Source organism: Hoplias malabaricus, chromosome 7, assembly GCF_029633855.1.
Source record: "Hoplias malabaricus isolate fHopMal1 chromosome 7, fHopMal1.hap1, whole genome shotgun sequence".
Taxonomy (NCBI): domain Eukaryota; kingdom Metazoa; phylum Chordata; class Actinopteri; order Characiformes; family Erythrinidae; genus Hoplias; species Hoplias malabaricus.
This window is the reverse complement of record NC_089806.1, coordinates 18,183,366-18,207,923: the sequence shown is the minus strand read 5'-3', so window position 1 is coordinate 18,207,923 and position 24,558 is coordinate 18,183,366. Positions and strand designations below refer to the sequence as shown.

Genomic DNA, 24,558 nt, shown 5'->3' with positions numbered 1-24,558 from the left:
GGGGTGGGGGGAGATAAAGGGAAAAGGAGGGAGGAGAAATGTAGCAGGAGCTGCCAAAGGCTCTGGGCACTCCAGACTTGGGAACAGCCCACAGAAAGTGGAGAAAGGGCGCCATCAGCCAGGTATGTTTAATAATTTATACTCATCTTTATTAAATATTCCATATAAACCTGTGAAACGAATCAAACAAATGAATACCTTAGGGGTGGACAAGTATTTGCTGTTTGCTCTGCAAACTTCTTGAAAACTTATGTTGTATGTACATAATGTGGAAAAACTGTTCTTCTGGTCAGCATGTGTTTCGTCCAATGTGTTTAACAACATGGTTAATTACAATTATGACCAATATGATTACTGTAAATAATACACATTGTTGCAACTGGTCATTTCTCCAACCCCACTGCAGTACACTGCCTAGACTCTACTGCCCTGCTCTTTAAGGTTGTATTGTTATGGACTGTTATAAAGAACACATTTTGTTCGTTAGAATTTTTTCTGTTCTTTACTGTCTTTTACATTATATACTATGCGTTTCTGTGTCATATGGGGCACCATGTCCTAGAGTCAAAAGTATGATTTTAAAATAAGAGAAGTGAGCATAATTAATTTATATCCTTACCGTCATAAACAACATGCTTTCCTGAGAATATCGAGGATATTTCCGCACTTCAAGAGCACTGACAGTAAAAGGAGAGTATCTCCCAGTCTTCCCTTGACTCGGGCTATGCCACACCTGAGCCTTTGAAAAGTTTGCCTGAACCCGGCCTGTGGTAACTTGTGAAAGTGAAGATGGTGAGGTGGGTTTTTACTTACATTTTCGGTGTCTCTTTCATTGACAGTAGGCAGTGGTGTTCTGGTTGACATTTTAACGCGGTCCCCGACCTGCTCCTCCTCGCCTCCTCAGAGCCCGTTTAATCTCAGCACCTTAATCCGAGGAGTGGAAAGAGGCAGGTGTCCGCCCGCTGATGATGAAGACCATGGATTCGGGTCCACATCGACATATACCGCAGTCCAAAGCTAAGTTTAGTCCAGTTCAGTTCAGTTTTCTTCTGTGTTCAGACGCAGGATGACCGCCGGAAACCTGCTTTCACAGCAACAGCCGCATTACAGCCACGGAGCGGCCGGAGCCTCGGACACATGAGAAACGCGTAACCCTAGAGAGAAACAGTTCAACGAGTTCTCAAAATGACAAAACGCGAGAGAAAGTAAAGCGAGGATAGTCAAGAGGCCCTCGGAACTACACTTATAAAAAGTGAGTGAGACAGAGAGAAATCCCAGCAGCCGGTCCCAGAGTTTTTTTTCCGACGCTTTGAGCAATTAAAGGTCCGGTAAATGTTCAGACTCCGACAGGTGAATCTCTTCTCTGCTCGGGGAGTGTGTGCAGTAAGTCTGCGAAGTGTGAAGAGCGTTTCCTCCCCGAATTACACTCCTCTTTCACCCTGAGAGCGGCTTCACTCCTCCGCTCACACAAACACGGTCCAAGATGGCCGCCCTACGCTCAAACAGCCAGGCCAAACCCAGCGCAGGCACCGGAAGTGAGGACAGGCCGAGCGCGGGGCTGATTGGCGCAGCGACGGAGCGGGCGCTGTTTGTTGTTGCTAGGGTGATTACGAGCTCCCAGGATTCCTCATTACCTCACGGCCCTAGGAGCACTAGGAGTGTTTTTTACTGTAAAATTGCAGCTTCAAAATGGTTTTGATGCTTCACTGACCTGTAATAGAACCTCTGCTTTTGCTACTTTAGGCTTAGCACTGCAGAAAGTGCATCAATGAAAAAATCCACCTCCCCACTCCCCCTTGTTTTCAGGACTGCTGTACAAGTGAATTGCACTCTAAACTTTAGGCCCAGTAAAAACGGCTCTTAACAGTAATATTACGTAACACTCAGAGAAAAGCATTTGGGTTTACGTCAGTATCATGCAGAGCAAATAGATCTTCCTCAGTAGACTTTTATTATTATTATTATTATTATTATTATTATTTTTTTTTTTTTTAATGTGGTAACTGGTAACATATAATGTATGAAATAATATTAAACCATTTCCTTTGGGTATGTCAGTACATCCAGATGTCTGGACTGAGTTTAATAAGGGTGCCTACACACTAGATAACACAAGGATGCATACATCAGGAGTGTACAAGGCTGGAGTCAGTGGGAAGCAGGACAGTTGTAGCATTTGAAAGAATATATTTTTAGGATTCAGGGTTGTGGATGACATATTATAATTTCTGGGGTGATGTGCTAATGTTTTCAATTTGCCCTCATAGCAAAATATGTTAGTTTTTAAAGTATACATTATTAGTAGAATTTAATTCAATAGGGTAACTCATAAAAAACGTTATCATTATTTTAAATTATAATCATGCTGAACATTTCTATTTAATGTTTCGTTATATTATTATTATTATTATTATTATTATTATTATTATAAGATATGCCACATTGTATAACGTGTAGTTCAACAAACTGAGAACCAAGAGAGAGAGAGAGAGAGAGAGCGCAAGAGAGAGAAGGCTTTGTTGTGTCTTGTGTTTCTCACATGAGAGGGAGGATGAACCGCACCTTCAGCTGTGAATTTCCTGTGTGGCTGCTTTCCATCAAAGAACCTATTCAGTTCAGAGAGAGAGAGAGACACTATGATGAAGAGACTAGAACAGGGTGGGGCTATGCAAAATGCCTCTCAGCATGCTTTGCGCCCTGGTAAGGAACTTTTTTCTGTGAGCACTTGTTGAAGTAGTGTTGTAGTGTAGTGTAATTGTGTTCAATTGTGAAGGTTTTGGTCTCTGTTAAAGAGACCAAACGTGCTTGTGTGTCTTTCCCTCGTTTGTCACCCCTTTCGTATTTTGTGCGTTTAATTAAGGGCTGGTTGGTGCATTCTTGTTATTTTTTCCCGGGCTTCTAAATTAAAAAAAATAAATAAATAAATCCTAAAACATTCCTTTCTATGAATTATGTTGTCATTGCTTCTTTTGACACATTTGCCACAGTTGGTGCTTATCCATTGCATGGTCTCTGCTAGACGATTTAGCTTTTTTAGTCTCTCCTCTCTTTTTCAGGTCTGAACGAGCCAACACATGACAGCAACACTTGAATACACGATGAGTAAGCAATGCTTAACTTTATCACCACTGTTGTAATTTCCAAAGTCCATTGTTTCTATTAGGGACATGGTTTTGTGACATCACTGGCTACATTTTGGGGCAAGGGTGTGGGGTACTACTGCTTTATAGTGGAACTTTTCCACATACCAAGCGAGCAGAGCTGAGTAGTGTTGAGTAGAGCAGGTACCGTGCAGTGGAAATGTGCCAAATTGTGTCAGAAGTGAGCTGCAGCTGTAGAGAAAAAAAGATCATCTCCATGATTTAAAGTATGACAGCATGAACTTAATGTGATGCTAGGGCAGTGGGCTGCAATCTCTGGGCACAGCAGTGTAAGAGGAGACTGCAGACATATTAATCGTAAAACTGTGACTACAAGAACTGAAGCATGGAAATGGCTAGTGTTGTTAGCCATTGAGCTAAAACTTTGTTGAGGCAGGCCTACAACACACCCAGAATGAGCTGGTGCCTAAGGTGTTATTTGACACACTTCCCTGAGGCATATAGTGTCACATGTGGCTGACATCAGAGAGGACCATTGAAGAACCCATTGTGGAAACAGGTCAAGCAGAGTTCATCCCCTGCAAAAACCCACCACAGTGCATGGCTCCATGTACATGGCAGAACAAGCAGAGGAACAAACAGCATGTCAAGCTACTAACTGCTATCCTGCCACCTTTGCTGGTTTTGCATGACGAATGGGTAGCCATTGCAGCACGCTAGAGTAATGGTGGGAAGACTAGTTATACCAGTCACTGCACTGATGTATACCAGCTTCAGAGTCAGAGATGACAGAAAGATGGGAGTTAATCCAAATTCAGCTGAAATCAGTCATAGAAGGGAACTGGCCATGAAGGACAAGCTGCAAATTCAGGTTTGCATTAGGAGCTGGTACTTAAAGCATGAGTCGTGGCAGCAGCTTGGACTGTCCTCAGCATCCCTGGGAACATAATTTACCTGGGTCAGGAACAGAGCAGCAGGCCAGTGCAAAAAAAAAAAAAAAACTACAGTTCTGCTTTCAAATTGAACAAATGTTAGCACTTTGCCTTGGAGAAACCACATTTAATTCTCCCTCAGCACATTGCAGATGAATTTTTGAATCAAAGCAATTATTTATACATAAAAATGACATCAGATAATTTCATATACATTAACAATAACAAACAATTTTTAGAGTGTAAGACAAATGAGTCCTAAATTAGCAATTGATTCTATGACATTTTGACTGGACATATGACAATGTAATGAGGATGGGACTGTCTTTTATACTCTTAAACCAATAAGATTTTTCCACTTCAGATTGTATTGTAATTAATGAACAATTAAAAATAATAGTTATTTTAAACTGGCAATATAGTATTTGCTAAATACATGGACAGATTCTGCTTTGCCATTATTCAAAAGGCTACTGACAGTCCTGATGGCAAATGACTTAATAAATGTCTGACAACAAAAATGTTTCATCTGGTTGACTACAGTCAAAATGTGCATAAATTTCTCCCTTGCCCCTGCATTTATTATTTTTTAAGTTGGTGACCCTAGTCACAGCAGTAGCAGTGAGTACAGCTTTGGCAAAGAATCACTTTTTGTTCATGAGCAAACTCATTCCCCAAAGAAGAGCTGAAAACACAGTGCCATGTTTAGTGGAAGGAGCCCCAGAGGCAAGGAGTGATGCTAAACCACAAGCATATTCACTGCAGAACCAAGGTCAACCCCTCTGAGGAGCTCAACATGGAACATCAAGGGGGAAACTAGTACTTTGGGGGCTATGGACAGCATAGCCAAACAACAATCAGCTCTGATCATTCATTCATTCATTCATTCATTATCTGTTACCGCTTATCCAATTCAGGGTTGCAGTGGGTCCAGAGCCTACCTGGAATCATTGGGTGCAAGGGAATACACCCTGGAGGGGGCGCCAGTCCTTCACAGGGCAACACACACACATTCACTCACACACACACACACACATACATACATACATTTTTTTGAGTCACCAATCCACCTACGTGTGTTTTTTTTTGGGACTGTGGGAGGAAACCGGAGCACCCGAAGGAAACCCACGCGGACACGGGGAGAACACACCAACTCCTCACAGACAGTCACCCGGAGTGGGAATCGAACCCACAACCTCCAGGTCCCTGGAGCTGTGTGACTGTGACACTAGCTGCTGCACCGTGCCGCCCTAGCTCTGATCAATTTGACACTTTTAGTATTATCATAATTATTCCACAGTAACAGTTCTTTTACAAATGGATTAAACATGCTTTACCAACTAGTGATTTTTAGTTGTTACAGAATATGTTTTAGAAAACTGTAACTCGGGCTGATGTACTGACTTCACTGCAACTGTACAAAAAACATCATTGTTCAGGCCTAGTAAGATATTCTTAGCATACAGCACAGCACCTGATCTCAGCAGGCAGAGACTCCTCATCCTATTAAAATATTTAATATGAGTGCTCTGAAAACTGAGTCATCAAACTACACAGTTAGCTCTTTATCTTCAACCTCGTCATCATCAACATCATCATTTTCATCATGTTTTATTTGCTGCTGTAGGCCTTAGCCTGTAGTCTTCATGGCCATGTTCTGAGAAACGAGAGGGTTTTTTGCAGATGCTACTATATTTAATGTACACTTTCTTTGATTTTATGTTCTACTGCTTTAACCTCTTGTAATGACCCCTTTTAAATATTAATCCAAGGAAATATCTATTTCCAGCTTGAAAATATGAAACTGTAAATACTCCTTTTTCCAGTTATTAATCCAACACGGGGAAATATTTGGCTTCTTTATATTTAGCTTCATGGCTAATAATGACTGGTGTAATTGGGCATTCTCTTTCCTCGTGGTCAGATGCCGCCCTCTAGTGGCTCATTATAAATGTTCTTCAGAGATTTTAGTCAATTAATGTTAATATTACAAAATAAGTTTGAAGGTTTCTCCGTTTTTCCTCCGATGAGGCATATTACATTTGAGCAGTTTCTAAACATTTCTTTTTGAAAGTAATGTTCAATTTCCAAAAATGATATGTTACAAGTAGATATTTATTACTTGTGTAGATTTTACTAAAATATTAGAGCTAAACTCAGCTGAATTTACAATTTTCATTTTTAAATGTTTCATTGGCACAGGCTAACATTACATTGACCCCATGTATGAAGAACACAGGCATAAATGTCCAGCTTAAAGCCATTAGAAGTTAATGTGTTCTTTTAGGGTCTTTTGAAAGCATTTTCTTTTTCAAGATTGAAAATTTACAAGCTAAGGTACAAGTTTTTTCAAGATTATCAGCTATGTAACAATAGTGCTCTTGGATATCTTACAGTTCTTATGTCAACATTATAACATATTCATATTATCTGAGTTGAGGGGAGGGTGGCGTAGCAGGTCACACAGCTCCAGTGACTGTCTGTGAGGAGTTGGTGTGTTGTCCGTGTGGGTTTCCTCCGGGTGCTCCGGGTCCCACAGTCCAAAAACACACGTTGGTAGGTGGATTGGTGACTCCAAAGTGTGTGACTGTGTGTGTTGCCCTGTGAAGGACTGGCGCCTCCTCCAGGGTGTATTCCCACCTTGCGCCCAATGATTCCAGGTAAGCTCTGGACCCACCGCGACCCTGAATTGGATAAGGGTTACAGATAATGAATGTGATAGTAGATTCATGTAGTTTAATGTGGCCAAACATTGTGTCTGCCTCTGAAAAGCATTGGAGGGTAAAGCACTCCAGTAGGGTGTAGTAAGATTTAACCCTTTAAATCATTATTATATTGTAAATATTGGCTTGTCTTATACATAATTTACTCGATTCATGTATGTATTCGATTCAAATGTGAGTATCATATACAGTTAATACAATAAAACATTTACATTTACAATTAATATACAGTGTTAACAAAATTATTCTGAAGTACAAAGTACAATAGCAAAACCCAATTTGTGCATTTTACATACTAAAGTACAACAACTTAATCAGCTTAAGATTTTATATTTAAACCGTTTTTATATTTAAATTGTTCTTTGAGTTTCAGTTCTGTTTGGAGGGTAAGGTTTCAAAGTGCTATAAATGCCTCATTCATTCATTCATTCATTCATTCATTCATTCTCTAACCTCTGTAATGGTTGGCTCTGGCGCCAGAGGGAGACATTACGCCAACCCCAGCGCTAATCAGGCTCAGTGTCCCACACCTGGGCAGAGGGCTTTATGAGCCCAAAAGACATGGAGTTCAGTGCTGTGTCTTTGTCTCTACTAGGGGTCAAAATACGTTCGGTAATTTGGTAAAAGGGCTAAGAGCTTTTGCACTTCCCCATTCTATCCTCTTTTTGAGTGTCTAAATATTTATTCCTGGGTTTTTGCGATCTTACTTTTTCATAAAAAGAAAAGAAATCACTTTTGTTCTTGGCAGCTTTTGTTCTTTTTTGTTTTGACTGCTCTGAGATCTAGTTGTTCTGCCCCTGAGTACTACCCCTTACTTCCAGTGGTTAATCCCACTGTTTTTGAGCTGGTTAAATTATTTTAAACTTTATATATATTTATAAGCAGTACAGTACATTCGTTCATTCATTGTCTGCATTGGGCACAAGGCGGGAACTCCTTCGCAGGGTGACACACACACGCGCGTACACTCACGCCTATGTACACTTGAGTCACTAATCCACCTACCAACGTGTGGTTTGGACTGTGGGAGGAAACCAGAGCACCCGGAGGAAACCAATTCGGAAACGGGGAGAACACACCAAACTCCTGACAGTCACTCGGAGTGGGACTTGAACCCACAACCTCCAGTGTGACTGCAACACTACCTGCTGTGCCACTGTGCCGCCCACGATACCGTACATAACATGCATCACACAAAGTATAAACTGTATAAATGTTCCCAGTGCTACAACAATGGTCTTAAGGTCCACTTGTGTATAATGAAGGTACACGACAACTACACCTATCAGACCTGAGTGTGTGGAAACAATGGAACTTAAAATGCAACCGTCAATGGTACAGCTCTGCTTACTTACTGAAGGCACTGACAGTGTGCCCAATGAAGGTTCCACCTCAGTGATAAGTACCTTGTCTCAGTCTAGATTTTAGTTGAACCTCTGTCTAAACTGCCTGTTTATACTGACTGAGGAAATGAGTGAATGAGGCTGAATGTGGAAGAGTACTTGTTTGCACTACTTTAACTGCACGGCTATAGAACAAAGTTCATTCTGAGTGTGAGCTGGGGCCTGGCCATGCCCTCTTCCTCCTGCGCCTCTCTCCACCTCCCCCACCTCTCTCCTTCAGCGACTCTCCCACTCCAGCTTCTTCACGGCTCACTTCAAACACTTCTCTGTGTTTTACCATCAGCGTGAGACCCAAGGATGGCGCAGATAGAAGAAAACGTGTATGAAAAAATCGACGAGGGGAATGTGAATGAGAAGCCAGTTGAGGAGTCAGAGAAGTCTGCTGAGGCTCAATATGTGAATCAGGATGCGCTTAAAGACACAACAGTGAAGGAAGCCTTATACAGTGAGATTTTGGCACATGGCTCTACAGAGAAACCAGCAAGAAGCTCCTCTCCAGATTATATGGATACCAGAGACAGCTCGGAGGAGCTGGTGGCCAACGGCCTTGAGAGCCCGGCTGCAGAAGTCCGCCCCAGGCCTTTTAGCTCCAGTCCAGACATGGGTGAAGAGGCTGGTCATCTGAATGGAGAGGGGAAATCGTCCAGGCGCTCCTCCTCATCCTCAGACGAGCAGTATGCAGACCCCTGTGAAGAGAGCACAGAGGATGACATGGCCATGGCTTTCTCCCTCTCAGCCACCAGATCCTTAGAGCCAGAGGAGGAGGTGGACTACAGTCTCAAAACAGTGGAGCCCACACCTGCTGCAGCTCCAGAGAGAGATATAGACCCCACGCAGCCTGAAATCTCCCTGTTTGTCAAGGTAATTGTCTATCAGCAGTGTTTACTTAAGAGCAGCTGAACACAACTGAATGGTGGAATTGGTTAATGCTGCATGTGGTAATTTATTTGAAAGCTCGTTATACAGGTGTTTTAACTTATTTATATTTTGACAAGGCACAGGGTGTTCAAATTTCTGCACACAGCAAATCTCAGGTGTGTGTGTGTGTGAGAGGGGGGACAATGTTCAGGACTGGATAATCATCTCTAAAAATGGCCTTTCATCCCTAAGACACTGACTGAAGTTCACATAGGTGTGGCTGCACAGTAACGCCTGCAATCATTACTTGGACTTGATTTGGCTCAAAAAATGTTTATTAATGTGTCTTTTGGGCCATTAATTTGTTCCTTTATTACTGAAATAACAAAGCAATGAATATATGACATTTTCACATTGAGGCCATAAATGAATAAATGTAATGTCCTGTTTGAGTCATCTGATGGTTAATCAGTGTTCTGATGGTAAGAGGCCTGATGAGGTGGACATCCTGAGTACAATGGAGTACAACTCCAGTATCTGAGTCGATGAGGTTTTTTTTTTTAATAAATCATTAACTGTGTTACCAGTATGTCACATTCCAGACACAGATTTATACTACTTTTCCTGCATGAATTTAAAGTGCTAGTTTTGTTTTTTTTGAATATCAGCTAAGTTGAAGACTTAATCCTAGTCTTAATCTGTATGGAAAACCTGGCCTTTGAACTTATTTAATGTGAAGTAAGTCTATAAATGTTTCCTTCTCTGAAACAGCGATTACACTTTGGGTTTCATCAGGACCCAGCTCAGCTGTTTAATCATTCACCAGGTAAATGTACAGTCATGGAACCAAGGGGCAAATGAACCCATGTGTTCTCTTTGCTTTTTGATAGAGGGGCACTATAATCTCTGACAGAGTGGGGGTCACTTTGCTGATTGAGCAACATTGAGTGTAGTGGCAGAGGAAGGGCTGAGACAAGGGTGACATTTCCGAAGGAACTTTGGTCTTTCTTAACACTACTTTTCAATCCTGTTCATAAGGCTTTATACATAAATTCATGTGTTGTATATCATCCATCATACACACAAACTTGTGTAGTTGTTTATAGGTTGCTATAACAACATGCATGACATTTTACAAAATATGAATGCATGATTTTATAAAGTCAGGTTTTATAATACATAATAACATTTCAAGGTGCTATAATCACCACACACAGCTTGTCAACACACATAGAACATAATAAAGTCAATCATTTTATTTTACATAGTGTAATACACACAAGTGGTATCACTAAGCACAGTTACACTACAGTTTCAGAATATTGTTTATGCAATATGAACAATATATTAAGCATTTATTATACATCCATATAGCCTCATGAATATAAGTTTTATAAAAAGTTGTTAGTGTAATGTTTTCCCTCACAGACTAATTCCAGTACAACAGAGCTATGAATTAAAATATATGCACAAACATTATTTTAACAGGGCATATGAAGAGCATAATTTTTATGTTGGATAAGTCACTGCTGTCTCAATTAAAGAGAGATGTATCTCCAAAATAGTAACTTTACAGGAAAAGGAAAAAACCTTAACTTTCAAGGGAAGTCAATGTAAAAAGGTTTAATTGCGTGTATTTTTGGAGCATTTCTATTGGTTCGTTCGTGATCGTATATTAGAACACAGACAATGCTTTTCTAAATACAAAGATGGTGACTATCATTTCACAACTATTTTATGGTCACTTCATGCCATAAAACAGGGCAAAGCAATAAAAAGCATGAGTTATAGGAGCAGTGTACTTCAGAGGCTCATTTGCAAGATTGCAAAGTAGTACTGAATGTGCTTGGCATTAATACTTTACATTTTTAACTTTCACTTTACTAGCCACTCAAAAGCTTCATGAATTGTCCTGTATGTGCTAATCTTACACTGCTCTGTGTTTATAATATTTGTCATGCAGGGTATATTGACAGATGCTGAACCTGATGTTAAATGAATTTTTCAGGCTGAGTATGAGGCTGAAATTGGATTGTTAATGGAAAATTTACATTTGTGCTTTAATTTCGCCTCAATAACATTTATATCACAGTGCTGCTGTTCGAGATGGTGTGGCGTTTGCATTTCAGTTCCCCTGTGTCTCTACCTGCATGTTATAACTTTTTAGAAACGCTATGCAATCCGTCATAGCACACAACTTTAAATTCATTGCCACTAAGGGTTTCTCAGGGTGGTTCGGATGGCTCTCCTTTTTCTCCATCACTCAGTGTAATGTTAACCACTGCAGAGATTAGCTTACATGAGAGAACTGATCATTTAGTGTTCTCCTTCAAGCATGTTGTGGTGTGACGTGATACTGCACAATGTTGTACAAGTATATCTGAGGAAACCTTCACTATTCCTCTATAATATCCAGTGTGTGAATTGGGGAGACCTAGCTTGCTGGGACTGGAAATGACTGGAAATGACTAAAATGAAGTGATCATTTGGATCAAAACAAGCTGAAGTCAGTAGAAACATGAAAAGGTAATTGCACATTGATATGAAAGCGGTATGAACATTTACCACACAGTACTCATTATAAAGCAATAGTTTTATAGATAATAGATTAACAACTTAATTATCTTTATCAGTGTGGTTGTATAACTTTCAACCAGTTTATTGTAAGATGTCACACTCTTAAATATAAGGGTTCTACAAAAGGTTCTATTTATGTTATAGAAGAACCACTTTTGGTTCCATTAAGAACCGTTTATGCTTTTGCTAAGAACTTTTACATCAAATGAAGTTTTTTTAAAACCTTTTTTAAAGGTTCTTCACTTTCACACATCTCTTTATTATACTCACCACTAGGAATGATTCAGTTGCTGCTATTAAACGTGTGCTGTGTAATTATGAAAGTGAGGGGAGATGACATTGGAGAACTCACTTTTATACTGTGTACTTTTAACCCTGGCTCTTTGGATAACACTTTATCTTGCAGCTGGACAGTGACCTCAAGTGTGGCACTATAGCAATTAGACAGAATATTAGGACGAGGAATCTTCTTCATCTTCCTAGCTGAGGAATAATGAGACAGGAGTACTAGACACTGGTCTAAGATTAACAGATTTCTGGTAGTTATTACAAATTTACAATCAGGCATTAAACATTACAGTATTAAAATTTCTTCAGATGTGTCTAGTACGGGGGAAAGGACGGTACTAACATTGTAACGTTTGGAATCAGTCGTCCTATTAATTGTAAGGTGCAAGACCTCAAAACCTTGTAATGTTGCTTTTCAAAAGGGATACAAGGTTTTGTCTTGAGGAAGTGGAGCTGGTGTTGTACATGTTGCTAGTTTCAAGGTCAAGTAACTCTTTTAATCTGGAAATGACACAGGTTAATGAGTACCACCGTGAACACATTCTTTCAGAATGCAGTTATGTAATCTCCACTGTACCACCCCCATCATGCTGTGTACAGTTGGGCTGTTCTGCCAACAGAGGGAGCTGTGTCCATACACGAAGGATGTCTCAGTTAGTGTCTATTTACAGATTGGGGTTATAAGTTCTCATAAAGATCCACCAAACATATCATTTAACCCAGAAATACATGGTATAAATCTGTCTTGAAAAATCTGACTCATTGTGGAGTATTTGTTTTTTTAGATGCAAAGCACCAGATGGAACTAGGTTTTATCTAACTCACTCACTCACTCACTCATTCACCTGCTCATTCACTCACTCACTCACTCACTCACTCACTCACTCACTCACTCACCTGCTCATTCACTCACTCACTCACTCACTCACTCACTCACTCACTCACTCACTCACTCACCTGCTCATTCACTCACTCACTCACTCACTCACTCACTCAACTGCTCATTCACTCACTCACTCACTCACTCATTCACCTGCTAATTAACTCACTCAACCACTCACATTTTACAACATTCTTCACCAGATATATTACTCAGTGATGTAATGTCCTTATTTTTTATAGTCAACAGAAGAAATGCATCTCCAGAAACTCAATACTTGTCCCTAAGGTGCTGTGTGTCCAGTGGAAGTCAAAAATGGTAGTCAAAAAATTTACTGGCTATTACTAACACAAGTTTGGCTAGAACCTAAATATATTTCTGACTGATCTCACTGCACTGCCCCATTTACGGCTTTCCAGAAAACCTTCAAAGTTTATTCTCTAGTTAAAAGCAAAGCCAAATCATCAAATATTCAAAGGGGAATCTTGTTCCCCTGGGTTTCCGGGCCTGATCAAATATAACCTGCCATTGCCCGCCAGAGTGTGGCCTGTGTGTGTGTTAGGGCCTATTAAATATGGATGCATCTCATTCCTCTACTCTGGGTTTCTGGGGCATGACTGTACTACAGTTACACACGGAGAAAGCGTCGCAGCTAAAAGTCTTTATTTTCAAGGCTGTAAACAGCTAGAGGTGGAACACTACCTTTACCACAGTGGACAACTCATTCCAGCATTGTAAATGATCTGAATATATAAAGTTGTTACATAACAGATAATTAAGTCAGCAGAGATCTTTCATATGGCATTTGACATTTGCGCAGTGCTTTTACCTGTGCTTTTCACTCTGTTTGTTTCTTGTGATACACATCTGAGCTTGAGAAAGTCATGTTACACTCTTAAAAATAAAGGCGCTACAAAAGTTCTTTGATTGATGTCATAGAAGAACCAGTTTTGTCAAGTGTGGGATTTTTAAACATTAAAAAGTTCTCTCTGGGTGGCACGGTGGCGCAGCAGGTAGTGTCGCAGTCACACAGCTCCAGGGGTCTGGAGGTTGTGGGTTCGATTCTCGCTCCGGGTGACTGTCTGTGAGGAGTTGGTGTGTTCTCCCTGTGTCTGCGTGGGTTTCCTCCGGGTGCTCCAGTTTCCTCCCACAGTCCAAAAACACACGTTGCAGGTGGATTGGCGACTCAAAAGTGTCTGTAGGTGTGAGTGAATGTGTGTGTATGTCTTTGTTGCCCTGTGAAGGACTGGCGTCCCCTCCAGGGTGTATTCCCGCCTTGCGCCCAGTGATTCCAGGTAGGCTCTGGACCCACCGTGACCCTGAATTGGATAAGCGGTTACAGATAATGAATGAATGAAAAAGTTCTCTCTAAAAAAAAATGGTTCTTTATGGAAGCAAAAGTGTTTTTTTTTTCCTAGGCATTGTTCAAATAAGAGTTTGTAGCAGCCTTTTGTTTTTAAGCATGTAGCTGTTAGCATAATAGATCTGGACAGTTAGCATTCTCCTCCAAGCATGTGGAGCTTATCCAAAAATGTCATGAAAGCAGCAGTTTGGAAAGTAGCTGTTGTTTATGTCACATGGAAGAAGCATGTGCTTGCCTCATCCTCCCAGGTTAATAGCGCTGCTTGTAATTGGGGGAATGCTAGTTAGTTAATGGCTGGAACTGGCTGTTGTTTAATTGGGAAGAAAGTTGTTTTTATTTTTAAAAATCCTATATAATGGAAAAATATGTATATTTTTCTACTTTCAAAACAACATTTTTCATTTGTATGCTGATACTGTTTTGAACATTTAATCGATAGCCATATGTAAATATATTATAAATCTGTTTAGCCCACACCTTTAGTCTGTAGTAGAATAATTGGAATAAGTGACTGGGACAAATTAAAGAAAAGACCTTACCCTCCAGATAACTTACATATAATGACTAAAGTGTATTTATTCAAACAACTTTGAGGACTTTAATTATATATGTCTTACAGACACAGTAATAAAAATAGCCTCTATCATTCTAAGCAATGAGATTTGTACCCCGCATTGTACAGGTCAAAATTAAAAAGAGGAAAGAAAAGAACCTAATGAAAAATGAAGTAGATCCTGTAGGTCTTAGCATGTATGTGAGATGCTGTGTTATCCCAGCTGTTGCTCTTTCGGCCAGATTTGTCTCTGGTCTCCTCACTAACTCTGTGTGATGAAGGTGGAAAGAGCTCCTCCCCTGGACACGCTCCACACCTACCCCCCCTCGTCCCTGCATCTCTGTTTGAGTGAGAGAGAGAGAAGCACATCACCCCACCTGCTGCCTGACCACTGCAGAACAAACAGGGCTTTCTGACCTAATCAAAAACACACTAGCCCTTCCAGGACTTTCATTAAGTGGGACGATGTAGGGGGTATGGTTTGGAACTGACATGTTTTCCAGTTCACTATATCTTGGACAAAACTAAATCAGCTGTAATGACTCACCAGACTTCAAATGGAGGGGGGCGAGACCCTGATATTGAGCTGTTTGTCAAGGTAAGTCAGAGAGAGGATGGAAGCAGCAAAACATTAGTGTTTGTAGTCTTGTCATTCTGTAATCCGTTGATGTTCTGCTCCTGGAAAGGCAGTGTAATATAATAGTTGCTCTAGAGTTTCAGCTGCACTTGTAAGCTAGGTCCAACAGCACACTGTGAGAGAAGAACTGCTTAAATGCTATTTGATCTTCAACTGTGAAGATTATCTGCCTGGTACATGATATTATGTGTTTATATAGTTTAACATACCCCCAAAAATCTTATATTAAAATGAATATAAAAATGTTGCATAAGGACAACTGATGAGGGCAAAAATATGTTGGTGTTACATTTTTTTAATGCACCACGAATAGGTATTTCCTTCATGTACATTTGAATGAATGAAATACCATAAATATTAGGAGCATACAGCCTTGTTGGAGCACAGTACAGTAATAAAAACAAATGCACTGTACTGACTTGATTCACATCTTTATATCTGAGTCAAGTGAGTTTTATACAATTCTTTCATTATGTATTGGTTGCGATTGAAGAAGCCTTGTGTTCTGTGGGACTTGAGCTGAATGGAGTTTGAGTATTTGTGCTGTAAGAGTGTGAGGACTCCTCTGAGAGAGAAGCAGGTGGTGTAGCAAACCTTTAATGAGCTGCTGATGCAGAGGAAGCAGGCCTTTGCCTGCACATAGACGTACAATACACAGTAGCACGCATACACTGCTATGTTTCTCTGCAGTGTGTTTATACTGTGTGTTTGTAACATCTATCAGCTGGAATAGAGGACCTTTTTTTGAAAATGAATAATGAACACAGTGTAATATAATGTATTAGAGAGAGAAATTTCATCATAGTTGTTGATTCCCTAAATTAGCTGTTGTGATATTTGTTGTCATGCTATAACTCCAACCCCAACCCCAACCTCAACCATAAACCCCCTAACCCCAACCTCAACCATCAACATATTGTACGTGCTAATATTGTTAGTCAGGCCTGTTCCAGAACATCAGTCCATTGTCCTAGTATTGTTCAAATACACACTCTGATGGAGTAACTGATCCGGAGTCAGTGAGCATGTTATAAGGCTCTGTTTCAAAGTGAAACTGAGCTTGTCTCTCACCATGTTTGTGTGTGTTTAATATCTGCGGAGTTATTAAACCTGAAGCATTCTAAGCACTGTCCCCTTCCTGAGTCCTCTGTTCTACCAACAGCTGCTGTCATATTACAAACCTCACTCACACTGCAGTTACTGGCTGAATCTACTGTTTTCAGAGTCCACACTAGTCTATTGTCCTGTAATTTCGAGACAATGATTCACTATTGTTGCTTGTGGTTTGCTGTATGAGCTCTGCTGCACATTTTCCAGAACGGGGAGATGAGGGTCATAGAAATGGGGTGATTCCCATAATGCTCTGCCTGGTGCTTCTGTAGCTGGAGTTTTCTGCTTTCATTAATGTGGGACAGTCTGCTGTTTGTGATTGATGGATGTAGGATCAGTATTTTCTTTTCTTTTTTAGTGTAATCAATCATTCCAATCATGGAATGGAGTTTACTGACCAAGTTTAATGAAATCAACGAGAATAGTGTAAGCCTATGAATAGATTTGCTGTTAATCTACTAAAAGGACTAGTTAGCTATTCAGATAATTCAAATAATTTAGCCATTTATTGTCATAGGGGGTGTAATTAAAATTCTGGTCTGAATAGGAATTAATATAATAAATAATACCCAGAATTATTCTACTGTAATTCTTCTCTGTTATATAATTATGTTTTGTCTGCTGCTTTAGTTTACTTTTGTTTTTGTGTTTTGCCCTGGTGTCGACCCGAGGAGAACAGGTTCCTCTTCTGGGTCTTGGTTCCTCTTGCTGCCTTTGTGGCCTTAGTGATGTTCACATGGACCCTCAGTTCTGTGAAGCTCTTTAAATCAAACCGAACTGAATCAACTGGGGTGACCTGATGATTGGACCTGTGGCTCTGACAGTGGCCTGTGGAGCATGTAATAGAGTCAGAGTGCATTATTCTTATTGTCCTGGGTATTAGGTCACATGGTGAGCTTTCCATAGTTAGTCCCCTGCCACCCACGCCACTGTCTATAGACACCTGATCTTTCTCTATACAGACAGAGCAGTGTGATCATGAGCACTGTGCCTCAGTACATTCATTATTCTATATACTTTCATTAGTTAATATACATTCCTAAATCTACTGCAGAGATCCGTTCATACTTACAGTCAAAATACTTCCCTCAGAAGGACTCTACTCTTACATAATCATAAAGTTACTATCACAGTCACTATAACAGTGTGATAAGACCTACAAGTCCCAACATGTCCTGCCTGGGTTTGTCAGATTGTGCTGTTATGTTGTTCAGTTGTTTGACTTTGAATGGCTTTAGATCTGCGCCTCTCAAACCAGAGGCAACAGAATAAAAAAATAAAAAAAATTATTGCACCCACATCCTTCCCAAATTTTAGCATTGCCTGACCCACACTTAGGAGCGTGAACACAGGCTTGAAGTCAGCCACTGCATCTGTGTGAAATGCTGCAACACCCCATGTCACTGAGCAGGTCACATGTCTATTAAAGAAACACTAAATAGTATTTTTATCTTAGAATTACAGCTTCAAAACCATATAGCCTCTGTATTTGCTAATTTGGGCCCAACACTGCAGAAACTGTACTGAGTAGCCTAACTTTTGGAAACCACCCCCTTCCCATTGAGTTCAGGAGAGTGCTGTAAAAGTGATTTACACTCTGCAACTTTAAAAGGGGCCCAGGAGCAAAAACGCCAAATCTTGCCTAGTGTTCCTTTAAGTTCGCTAAAAACTCTCAGACTGGATACCACGTTGTTAAGTAATGAAGGGCAGAGGGAGGGCCAGAGAGAGTTTCAACTTATTAGTTATTTATAAAAAAGTAATTTGTGGTATCTATAAAAAGTGGAAATATTAATAACATTTTCCAAAAAATCACACTTCACTGCCATACCACACCCACAAGGTCATGCCTCTGCTTTGCAGAGGTCAAAGACAGCTGCAGAGAATTCTAGTAAATAGACAAGGTTCTAGCGAGACAAAATGCTGGCCTTAGACCAAAAAACAAAACCGTTTGGAAACTGATGCTTTAAAGACCCTGTTATTCAATGTTGATTAAATTGCTTACACGACAAAGCCAGCAGAGGGCACTGTGAGGCTTTGTTTCTTTCACTCAGTTTCCCTTGATGAACCCTTTTGTGACCACGGCTTGCGATGATCTCACTGTGGTCTGAGAAGCTGAGATACAGCTGAGAAGGCTGTTTGTGAGTGAGGTAATGACCTGATGAATGTGTGGTGATGATCATGCTTAGTCCTCAGTGTGATGTTCTTTGCAGGCTGGCAGTGATGGAGAGAGTATTGGGAACTGTCCGTTCTCTCAGCGTCTCTTCATGATCCTCTGGCTCAAAGGAGTGGTCTTCAACGTCACCACTGTGGACCTGAAGAGGTGAGAGTCCATCTTACATCACCGGACATGTGAACTGTTTTTGTATAGTACATGACCAGAAGTTTGTGGACACTTACTCATCGAGTACGACTTGTGAAATTAAAGATATCATTCATTGTTTGCCCCCTGTGCTGCATTAACAGCTTCTACCTTTCTGGGAAGAGTTTAGATACTAGACGCTGGAGAACATTGCTGTGAGAATTTGAACAGGTTCGGATGATTAGTCCTGGATCACTACTGCTAGTGCTGTTCATCTTAGCATTATTGCCACTGCTCAGGATCATCCCATTTCATACTTTTGTGTCAAGATTAGAACTATATTTGCACAAAAACTCCTCTGTCCACAATATGTGCACCTAAAAGTAGAAGAATTCACTCATTAAAAAGGGTGTCTATGGACATTTGCACATCATTCTGTTTTCCTGTAATTTAATATTGGTCTGAAACAGAACAGAAACAAAATTAATCGTTGATTGTACTGACTAATGCCCACAGACAGTCTGACAGAACAGCTCAGCAGGATCAGCCTAGACCACACATGTCTAATAATTCATATTTTTAATTCATATTTCTTTCAGGAAACCAGCTGACCTGCGCAATCTGGCTCCAGGCACCCATCCTCCCTTCCTGACCTTCAATGGCGAGGTCAAGACTGACATCAACAAGATCGAGGAGTTCCTAGAGGAGGTGCTAGCTCCACCGAAGTAAGTCACTGTGTCTTTTCCATGTGAATGTGGTTGGATGATTTGACTTTTTAGGCCTCATTCCAAAGCTTAACAGCTCCTGTCTATAATTATATATACTCCGGCTTCTGTTTTGAAAAATGTCAAAGATATTATTAAATGACACATCTTTTATATTTGCCTTAAGGAGCTGGAAAATGCCAGTAAATACATTTCCATTCTCTGTTCTCTGTGCCTAAGATACCCCAAACTGGCAGCCAAGCACAGGGAGTCCAACACAGCGGGGATTGACATATTTGCAAAGTTCTCAGCTTACATCAAAAACACAAGGCCAGATGCCAATGGAGGTAGGCATGTCAAACTGAATCATTTGGTTGTATGAGTGCAAGTTGTGTATTGTAGTTGCTAGCATGCTAAAACTCTCCTAGCAACATGCTAAGAGGTGTTTAATGGAGCATTTAGTCATTTTCACAACTATAAATGACCAAACAATATCTATTTAATGTGTTTTTATATAATGTGCAACTAAAGTGTGTAACATTTTTATTCTCCATAAAGTGGACACACCATAAATTACAAGCCATATTTGAAATGGGTGTAGGGCAGAATGAAACATTCAGGCTAATATGTGTCAGTAATGATTGTTCCAGAATATGAAGAAGAATCATATGAGATAACAAAGAATACTCATAACTAACATTCACTCATTCATTGTCTGTAACCATTTATTCAGTTCAGAATCATGGTGGGTCCGGAGCCTACCTGAAATCAGTAGGCACAAGGCAGGGAATACACACTGGAGGGGTCACCAGTCCTTCGCACTGTGACACACACACACAATTTTGAGTCGCCAATCCACCTACCAATGTATGTTTTTGGACCATCGGAGGAAACCTGAGCACCAAACACCTCACTGACAGTCACCCAGAGCTCGACTTGAACCCACAACCCTAGATGCCTGAAGCTGTGTGACTGCGACACTACCAGCTGCACCACCGTGCCACCTCATAACGAACAGTAAAAAATCTAGAAGTTTATACTATAAGTAAAATTTTGTTGCGAGAAAGTACATTGAAATGGGTTAATTGAATATACGCCCTGTGAAGGGGTGGTGCCCCCTACAGGGTGTGTTCCAGCCTTGCGCCCAGAGATTCTGGGTAGGCTCCAGACCCACCGCGACCTTGAACTTGAACCTTACAGACAATGAATGAATGAATGAATGAATGAATAATTGAACAGTGTCGCAGTCACACAGCTCCAGGGACCTGGAGGTTGTGGGTTCAATTCCCGCTCTGGGTGACTGTCTGTGAGGAGTTTGGTGTGTTCTCCCCGTGTCCACGTGGGTTTCCTCTGGGTGCTCTGGTTTCCTCCAACAGTCCAAAAACACACGTTGGTAGGTGGATTTGCGACTCAAAAGTGTCCGTAGGTGTGAGTGTGTGTGAATGTGTGAGTGTGTGTGTCGCCCAGTGAAAGACTGGCGCCCCCTCCAGGGTGTGTTCCCACCTTGCGCCCAATGATTCCAGGTAGACTCTGGACCCACTGTGACCCTGAACTGGATAAGTGGTTACAGATAATGAATGAATGAATGAATATAAAACTTAGCTCAGATATTACTATTGCTCTAATTTAGCATGAATAATTAGCTGGACCCTAATAGTGTGTGCTCTTGTTTGTGACAGCACTGGAGAAAAGCTTGACGAAAGCACTCAAGAAGCTGGATGAATATCTGAACAGTCCTCTTCCTGATGAGATAGATGCTGACAGCATGGAGGAGGAGAGGAGTTCCACTCGCAAGTTTCTGGACGGGAATGAACTGACACTGGCAGACTGCAACCTACTGCCTAAACTCCATATAGTCAAGGTAAGCTACAAGGCTAAAACACAGCACGTCTGAGAGAGTTAGTCTTTAGAAACCTCAGTTACAGTTATCAGGTGACATTTCAAAGAAAAATAAAAGATATTTGAAGGATCTTTGACATTTATTGATGTAAATACAGAATGTAAATTGTGTATAAATGTAATTAATTGTGGGTGGCACAGTGGCGCTATGGGTAGTGTTGCTGCCATTAGCTCCATGGTCCTGTGCCCATGGCAGCCCTGACCACAAACTTCTTATTAAAGGTTAAGAACACTTACAGGGTTCTGAGTGATGCAACAGCTTAAGCAATGTCTCAGCCACCTGGAGATTGCCGATTCAGTCCCTTGGGATTTCAGGGCTTGCTAGTCAAATTGAGTGTTAGTTGAGCTAGCGATCGTGGCAATTAGTGTGATACTTCAAGTGTGCTGAGTTGTCTGGTTGTGTTAGCAGTAAGTAGAAAAGATGCCATGTTTAAGGTCACCGCCTTTTCTCAGCTTGGTAAGCATCATGTGATTGAGAGTCTAGGAAATAACAGGTGGAACAGCTGAGTAAATTGGAGGTAAATGTTTATAGTTTGGTCACGTATCATGTCTAAGTCTAACACTTTGCTATGGCATTTTTTCAGGTTGTTGCCAAGAAGTATCGCAACTACGACATTCCCACTGAGATGACGGGAGTGTGGCGCTACCTGAACAGCGCTTACACACGAGAAGAGTTCACCAACACCTGCGCTGCAGACAGGGAGATAGAACTGGCCTACCTGGATGTAGCCAAGAGACTGGCCAAATAAATCCTTACATACAACCCATAGAGGAATACAACTTTACACATGCAGTCAGACACAGACCTGAGATACTGAGTGACGTTTGAAGTTTTATATCACTTTATAGTTTTATACCGTTTAAAATTATGACAACAGGTGTCAATATGTGGTCTGTTATAAACCCTGGTTAAAAAAAATACACTGCCTCAGTAAAAAGGCAGAAAAATCATGTTCTACTGCAAAATCACAGATGGCCATTTGGATTTTTCTCTTATTTATTCTTATCATTCACATCAATAAATGAACTGTTATCTTAAAGTAATACAACATTTTAGAGACACTGAGAACATAGTTTGTATTTCAAGAATAATGTATTCTCAAAAACTATAATTTATACATTAAATAATGATATTTACTAATATTATACATGGAAACTGTGACGTTATTCTCAAAATATTGTGACTTTAATCTGAAAATCTAACATTACTCTTGAAATTTTAATTTCATTCTCAAACAATTATGACTATACATATGAAAAACCTTTTAAAGTGTCCCTAAAATGGTGTTGTACAATCGTGAATAGGCTTTGTAGCTCAGAAGAGAAATTGTTTGTTGATTATTTGAGCAGTAGTCAGTAGTATCTGCTGTAATGATTAATACTCACTCAAGGAATTAACACGACTCTGTACAAATGATTTTTAAGATAAGTGTAATGGTATTGTATATTAATGCTTAAAGGAATGGTTTAACAAAGAATCAAATTCTACATTTTCTTCCTTACCTCAGGTGAAGTCAAACAACCAGGACATAGTGGCTAAAATTTGCTACTCAAAGCCGCGGCTATGAGGCTAGTTTTGCTAACTAACAGTAGCTAGGGTTAGCCAAATATTTTGTGTAAATACTCCTCACAACATTACTCAAGCCCACTCAAACAAATAGACGTATAGACTTGTTGATGTGTTTTGGGACACAGTGTGCCTTACTGTGAACTATTTGCTGCGTCACTGAATGCTGTGGTCAGCATTTTGGACAAAAGGTGTTGATATGAACCGTGATTGCTCTGTGCATACACACTTTCTAAACCACAAAAACAGACCTGCATGGCCATAATGAAGGCTTAAATGTGGTTTGAGTAAGTTTAGAAAAATTATATTTTTAAAAGGGTTTGGGGTGCTATTGACTTAGACCCCAGCGCTAAAATAAAGAAGCAAAAATTGAATACCAGACATGTCTCAGAAAATCAACTACATCTGGGGGAAATGAAAATCTGTTCAAACTGGATATTTTGCCAAACCATTCTGTTAAATTGTGTCATGATGATTATTTGTGTTTTCCGGAAACAGAGGAAGAACAAGGGTGAACAGTGGAACAAGACAGAAACTAAATCTGTTGTTGAAAGCTCTGAACAAATCATATTTTTGCATGGTAATTTCTGAAGTGAATATGCTTGAAGGTCTGTTTTTGAAATATTTAAAAGCTTTTGTCTCTGAGCAATCAGCTTCAATTCTGTGATTTGAAAGCCGTGCCTTCTTTTGGAAATTCCCAGCCAAAATCTTAAATATGATTTGTGTTTTGACAGTGTTCCATAAGCCGTATATTATTTTGAATCTGATTCAAGAAGTTTTCGTCCAGGTTTCTTACAGCCATTTAGCCAAAATACATTTGATCACGCTAACACTGAACTTGTCTCTTTATCAGCACATAGATCTACCCTAAAGATTTAGTCTGCAGCTAAATTACGCCTGATTAATATGAGTTGTGTGGCAAAGAAAATTCATGACACCCAATAGTGCTCTTAAATGGAGTGAAGCAGTGGAGCTTTTATCCAGTTCTCTCTCTCTCTCTCTCTCTCTCTCTCTCTCTTTCTCTCTGGAACAGACCTCTGCTCCACAGCCTTGATGGGTCCTCATGGAGCTGCTCTACTCTTGTGTGGTTTGGACAAACATTTGATATGAAATGGGAGCATGGCGCCAGAGAGGCCCATCCTGAGTCAACCTCTACGAATAAAATAATATTTTTGCAGTTCGACTTGCATTATTTCATTTTCCCTTTGCGCCATTTTTTGCTAATTAATGCAATTATATTGGTGGGGGGAGGCATAGGATCATATAAGAGGAAACAGATCTTATATATTACAATTGAATAATGAGTTCTAACTGGTGTGGAGGCTGACGTGTGGAGTTTACAGGCCTGTGCAGAAGACTGAATAATCCTGGTCAAGTGACTTATTCTGCTAGTCATAAGTGTAAATATGAAAAGATCCTGTATACAGAACACACTACTGCACACTGTTTACAGTTACTTTATTGTTAATTACTCACAACTGAATGGTTAGTGCATCTAAAACAAGTGAAAATGGCCTCTGGAATTGTTGTACATTTTATATTTTGTCCTTTATTCTTTTCCACTTTGTTCTACTCAGGAAATGAACAGAAGTTGTGAACTACAAATGGTAGAACATTGGCGCATTTGACTGTTTTCCCTGCAGAAGACATGAACTTATTTCCAC

The 24,558-nt window shown here is 40.3% G+C and overlaps 2 protein-coding genes across 8 annotated transcripts in view; one reads left to right on the top strand and one right to left on the bottom strand.

The window, feature by feature from the left end:
* Positions 1-1,492, bottom strand: part of mark3b (MAP/microtubule affinity-regulating kinase 3b) — a 46,283-nt gene extending 44,791 nt beyond the window's left edge. For all 4 annotated transcript variants that reach the window (XM_066677750.1, XM_066677752.1, XM_066677751.1 and 1 more), the window contains exon 1: positions 814-1,492. In XM_066677750.1, the coding sequence (XP_066533847.1) occupies positions 814-864 (51 nt within the window). In that variant the 5' untranslated portion in view covers positions 865-1,492. The remainder of the gene's footprint in view (positions 1-813) is intronic.
* clic5b (chloride intracellular channel 5b) lies at positions 78-24,066 on the top strand. 4 transcript variants are annotated; one of them, XR_010803936.1, is made up of 7 exons: positions 8,457-9,020; positions 18,636-18,745; positions 19,324-19,449; positions 19,669-19,775; positions 21,108-21,289; positions 21,912-23,474; positions 23,928-24,053. XR_010803936.1 is itself a non-coding variant. In XM_066677756.1 (6 exons), exons 2-6 carry the CDS (start codon positions 18,690-18,692, stop codon positions 22,074-22,076), a joined length of 636 nt encoding a protein of 211 aa, XP_066533853.1. In that variant the 5' UTR covers positions 78-122; positions 18,636-18,689; the 3' UTR covers positions 22,077-24,066. The 4 variants fall into 4 exon arrangements, 3 of the variants coding, with proteins under 3 accessions (XP_066533853.1, XP_066533851.1, XP_066533852.1); XM_066677756.1 differs by lacking the exon at positions 8,457-9,020 and adding an exon at positions 78-122 and having other exon boundaries at positions 21,912-24,066; XM_066677754.1 differs by having other exon boundaries at positions 21,912-24,066.
* Positions 24,067-24,558: the final 492 nt, after the last annotated feature.

Coding starts and splice junctions, on each gene's coding strand:
- clic5b (XM_066677754.1), top strand. CDS start 8,457: ATGGCGCAGATAGAAGAAAACGTGTATGAAAAAATCGACGAGGGGAAT. Junction 9,021..18,635: donor AAATCTCCCTGTTTGTCAAG/GTAATTGTCTAT, acceptor TGTTCTTTGCAG/GCTGGCAGTGATGGAGAGAG. Junction 19,450..19,668: donor GAGGTGCTAGCTCCACCGAA/GTAAGTCACTGT, acceptor TCTGTGCCTAAG/ATACCCCAAACTGGCAGCCA.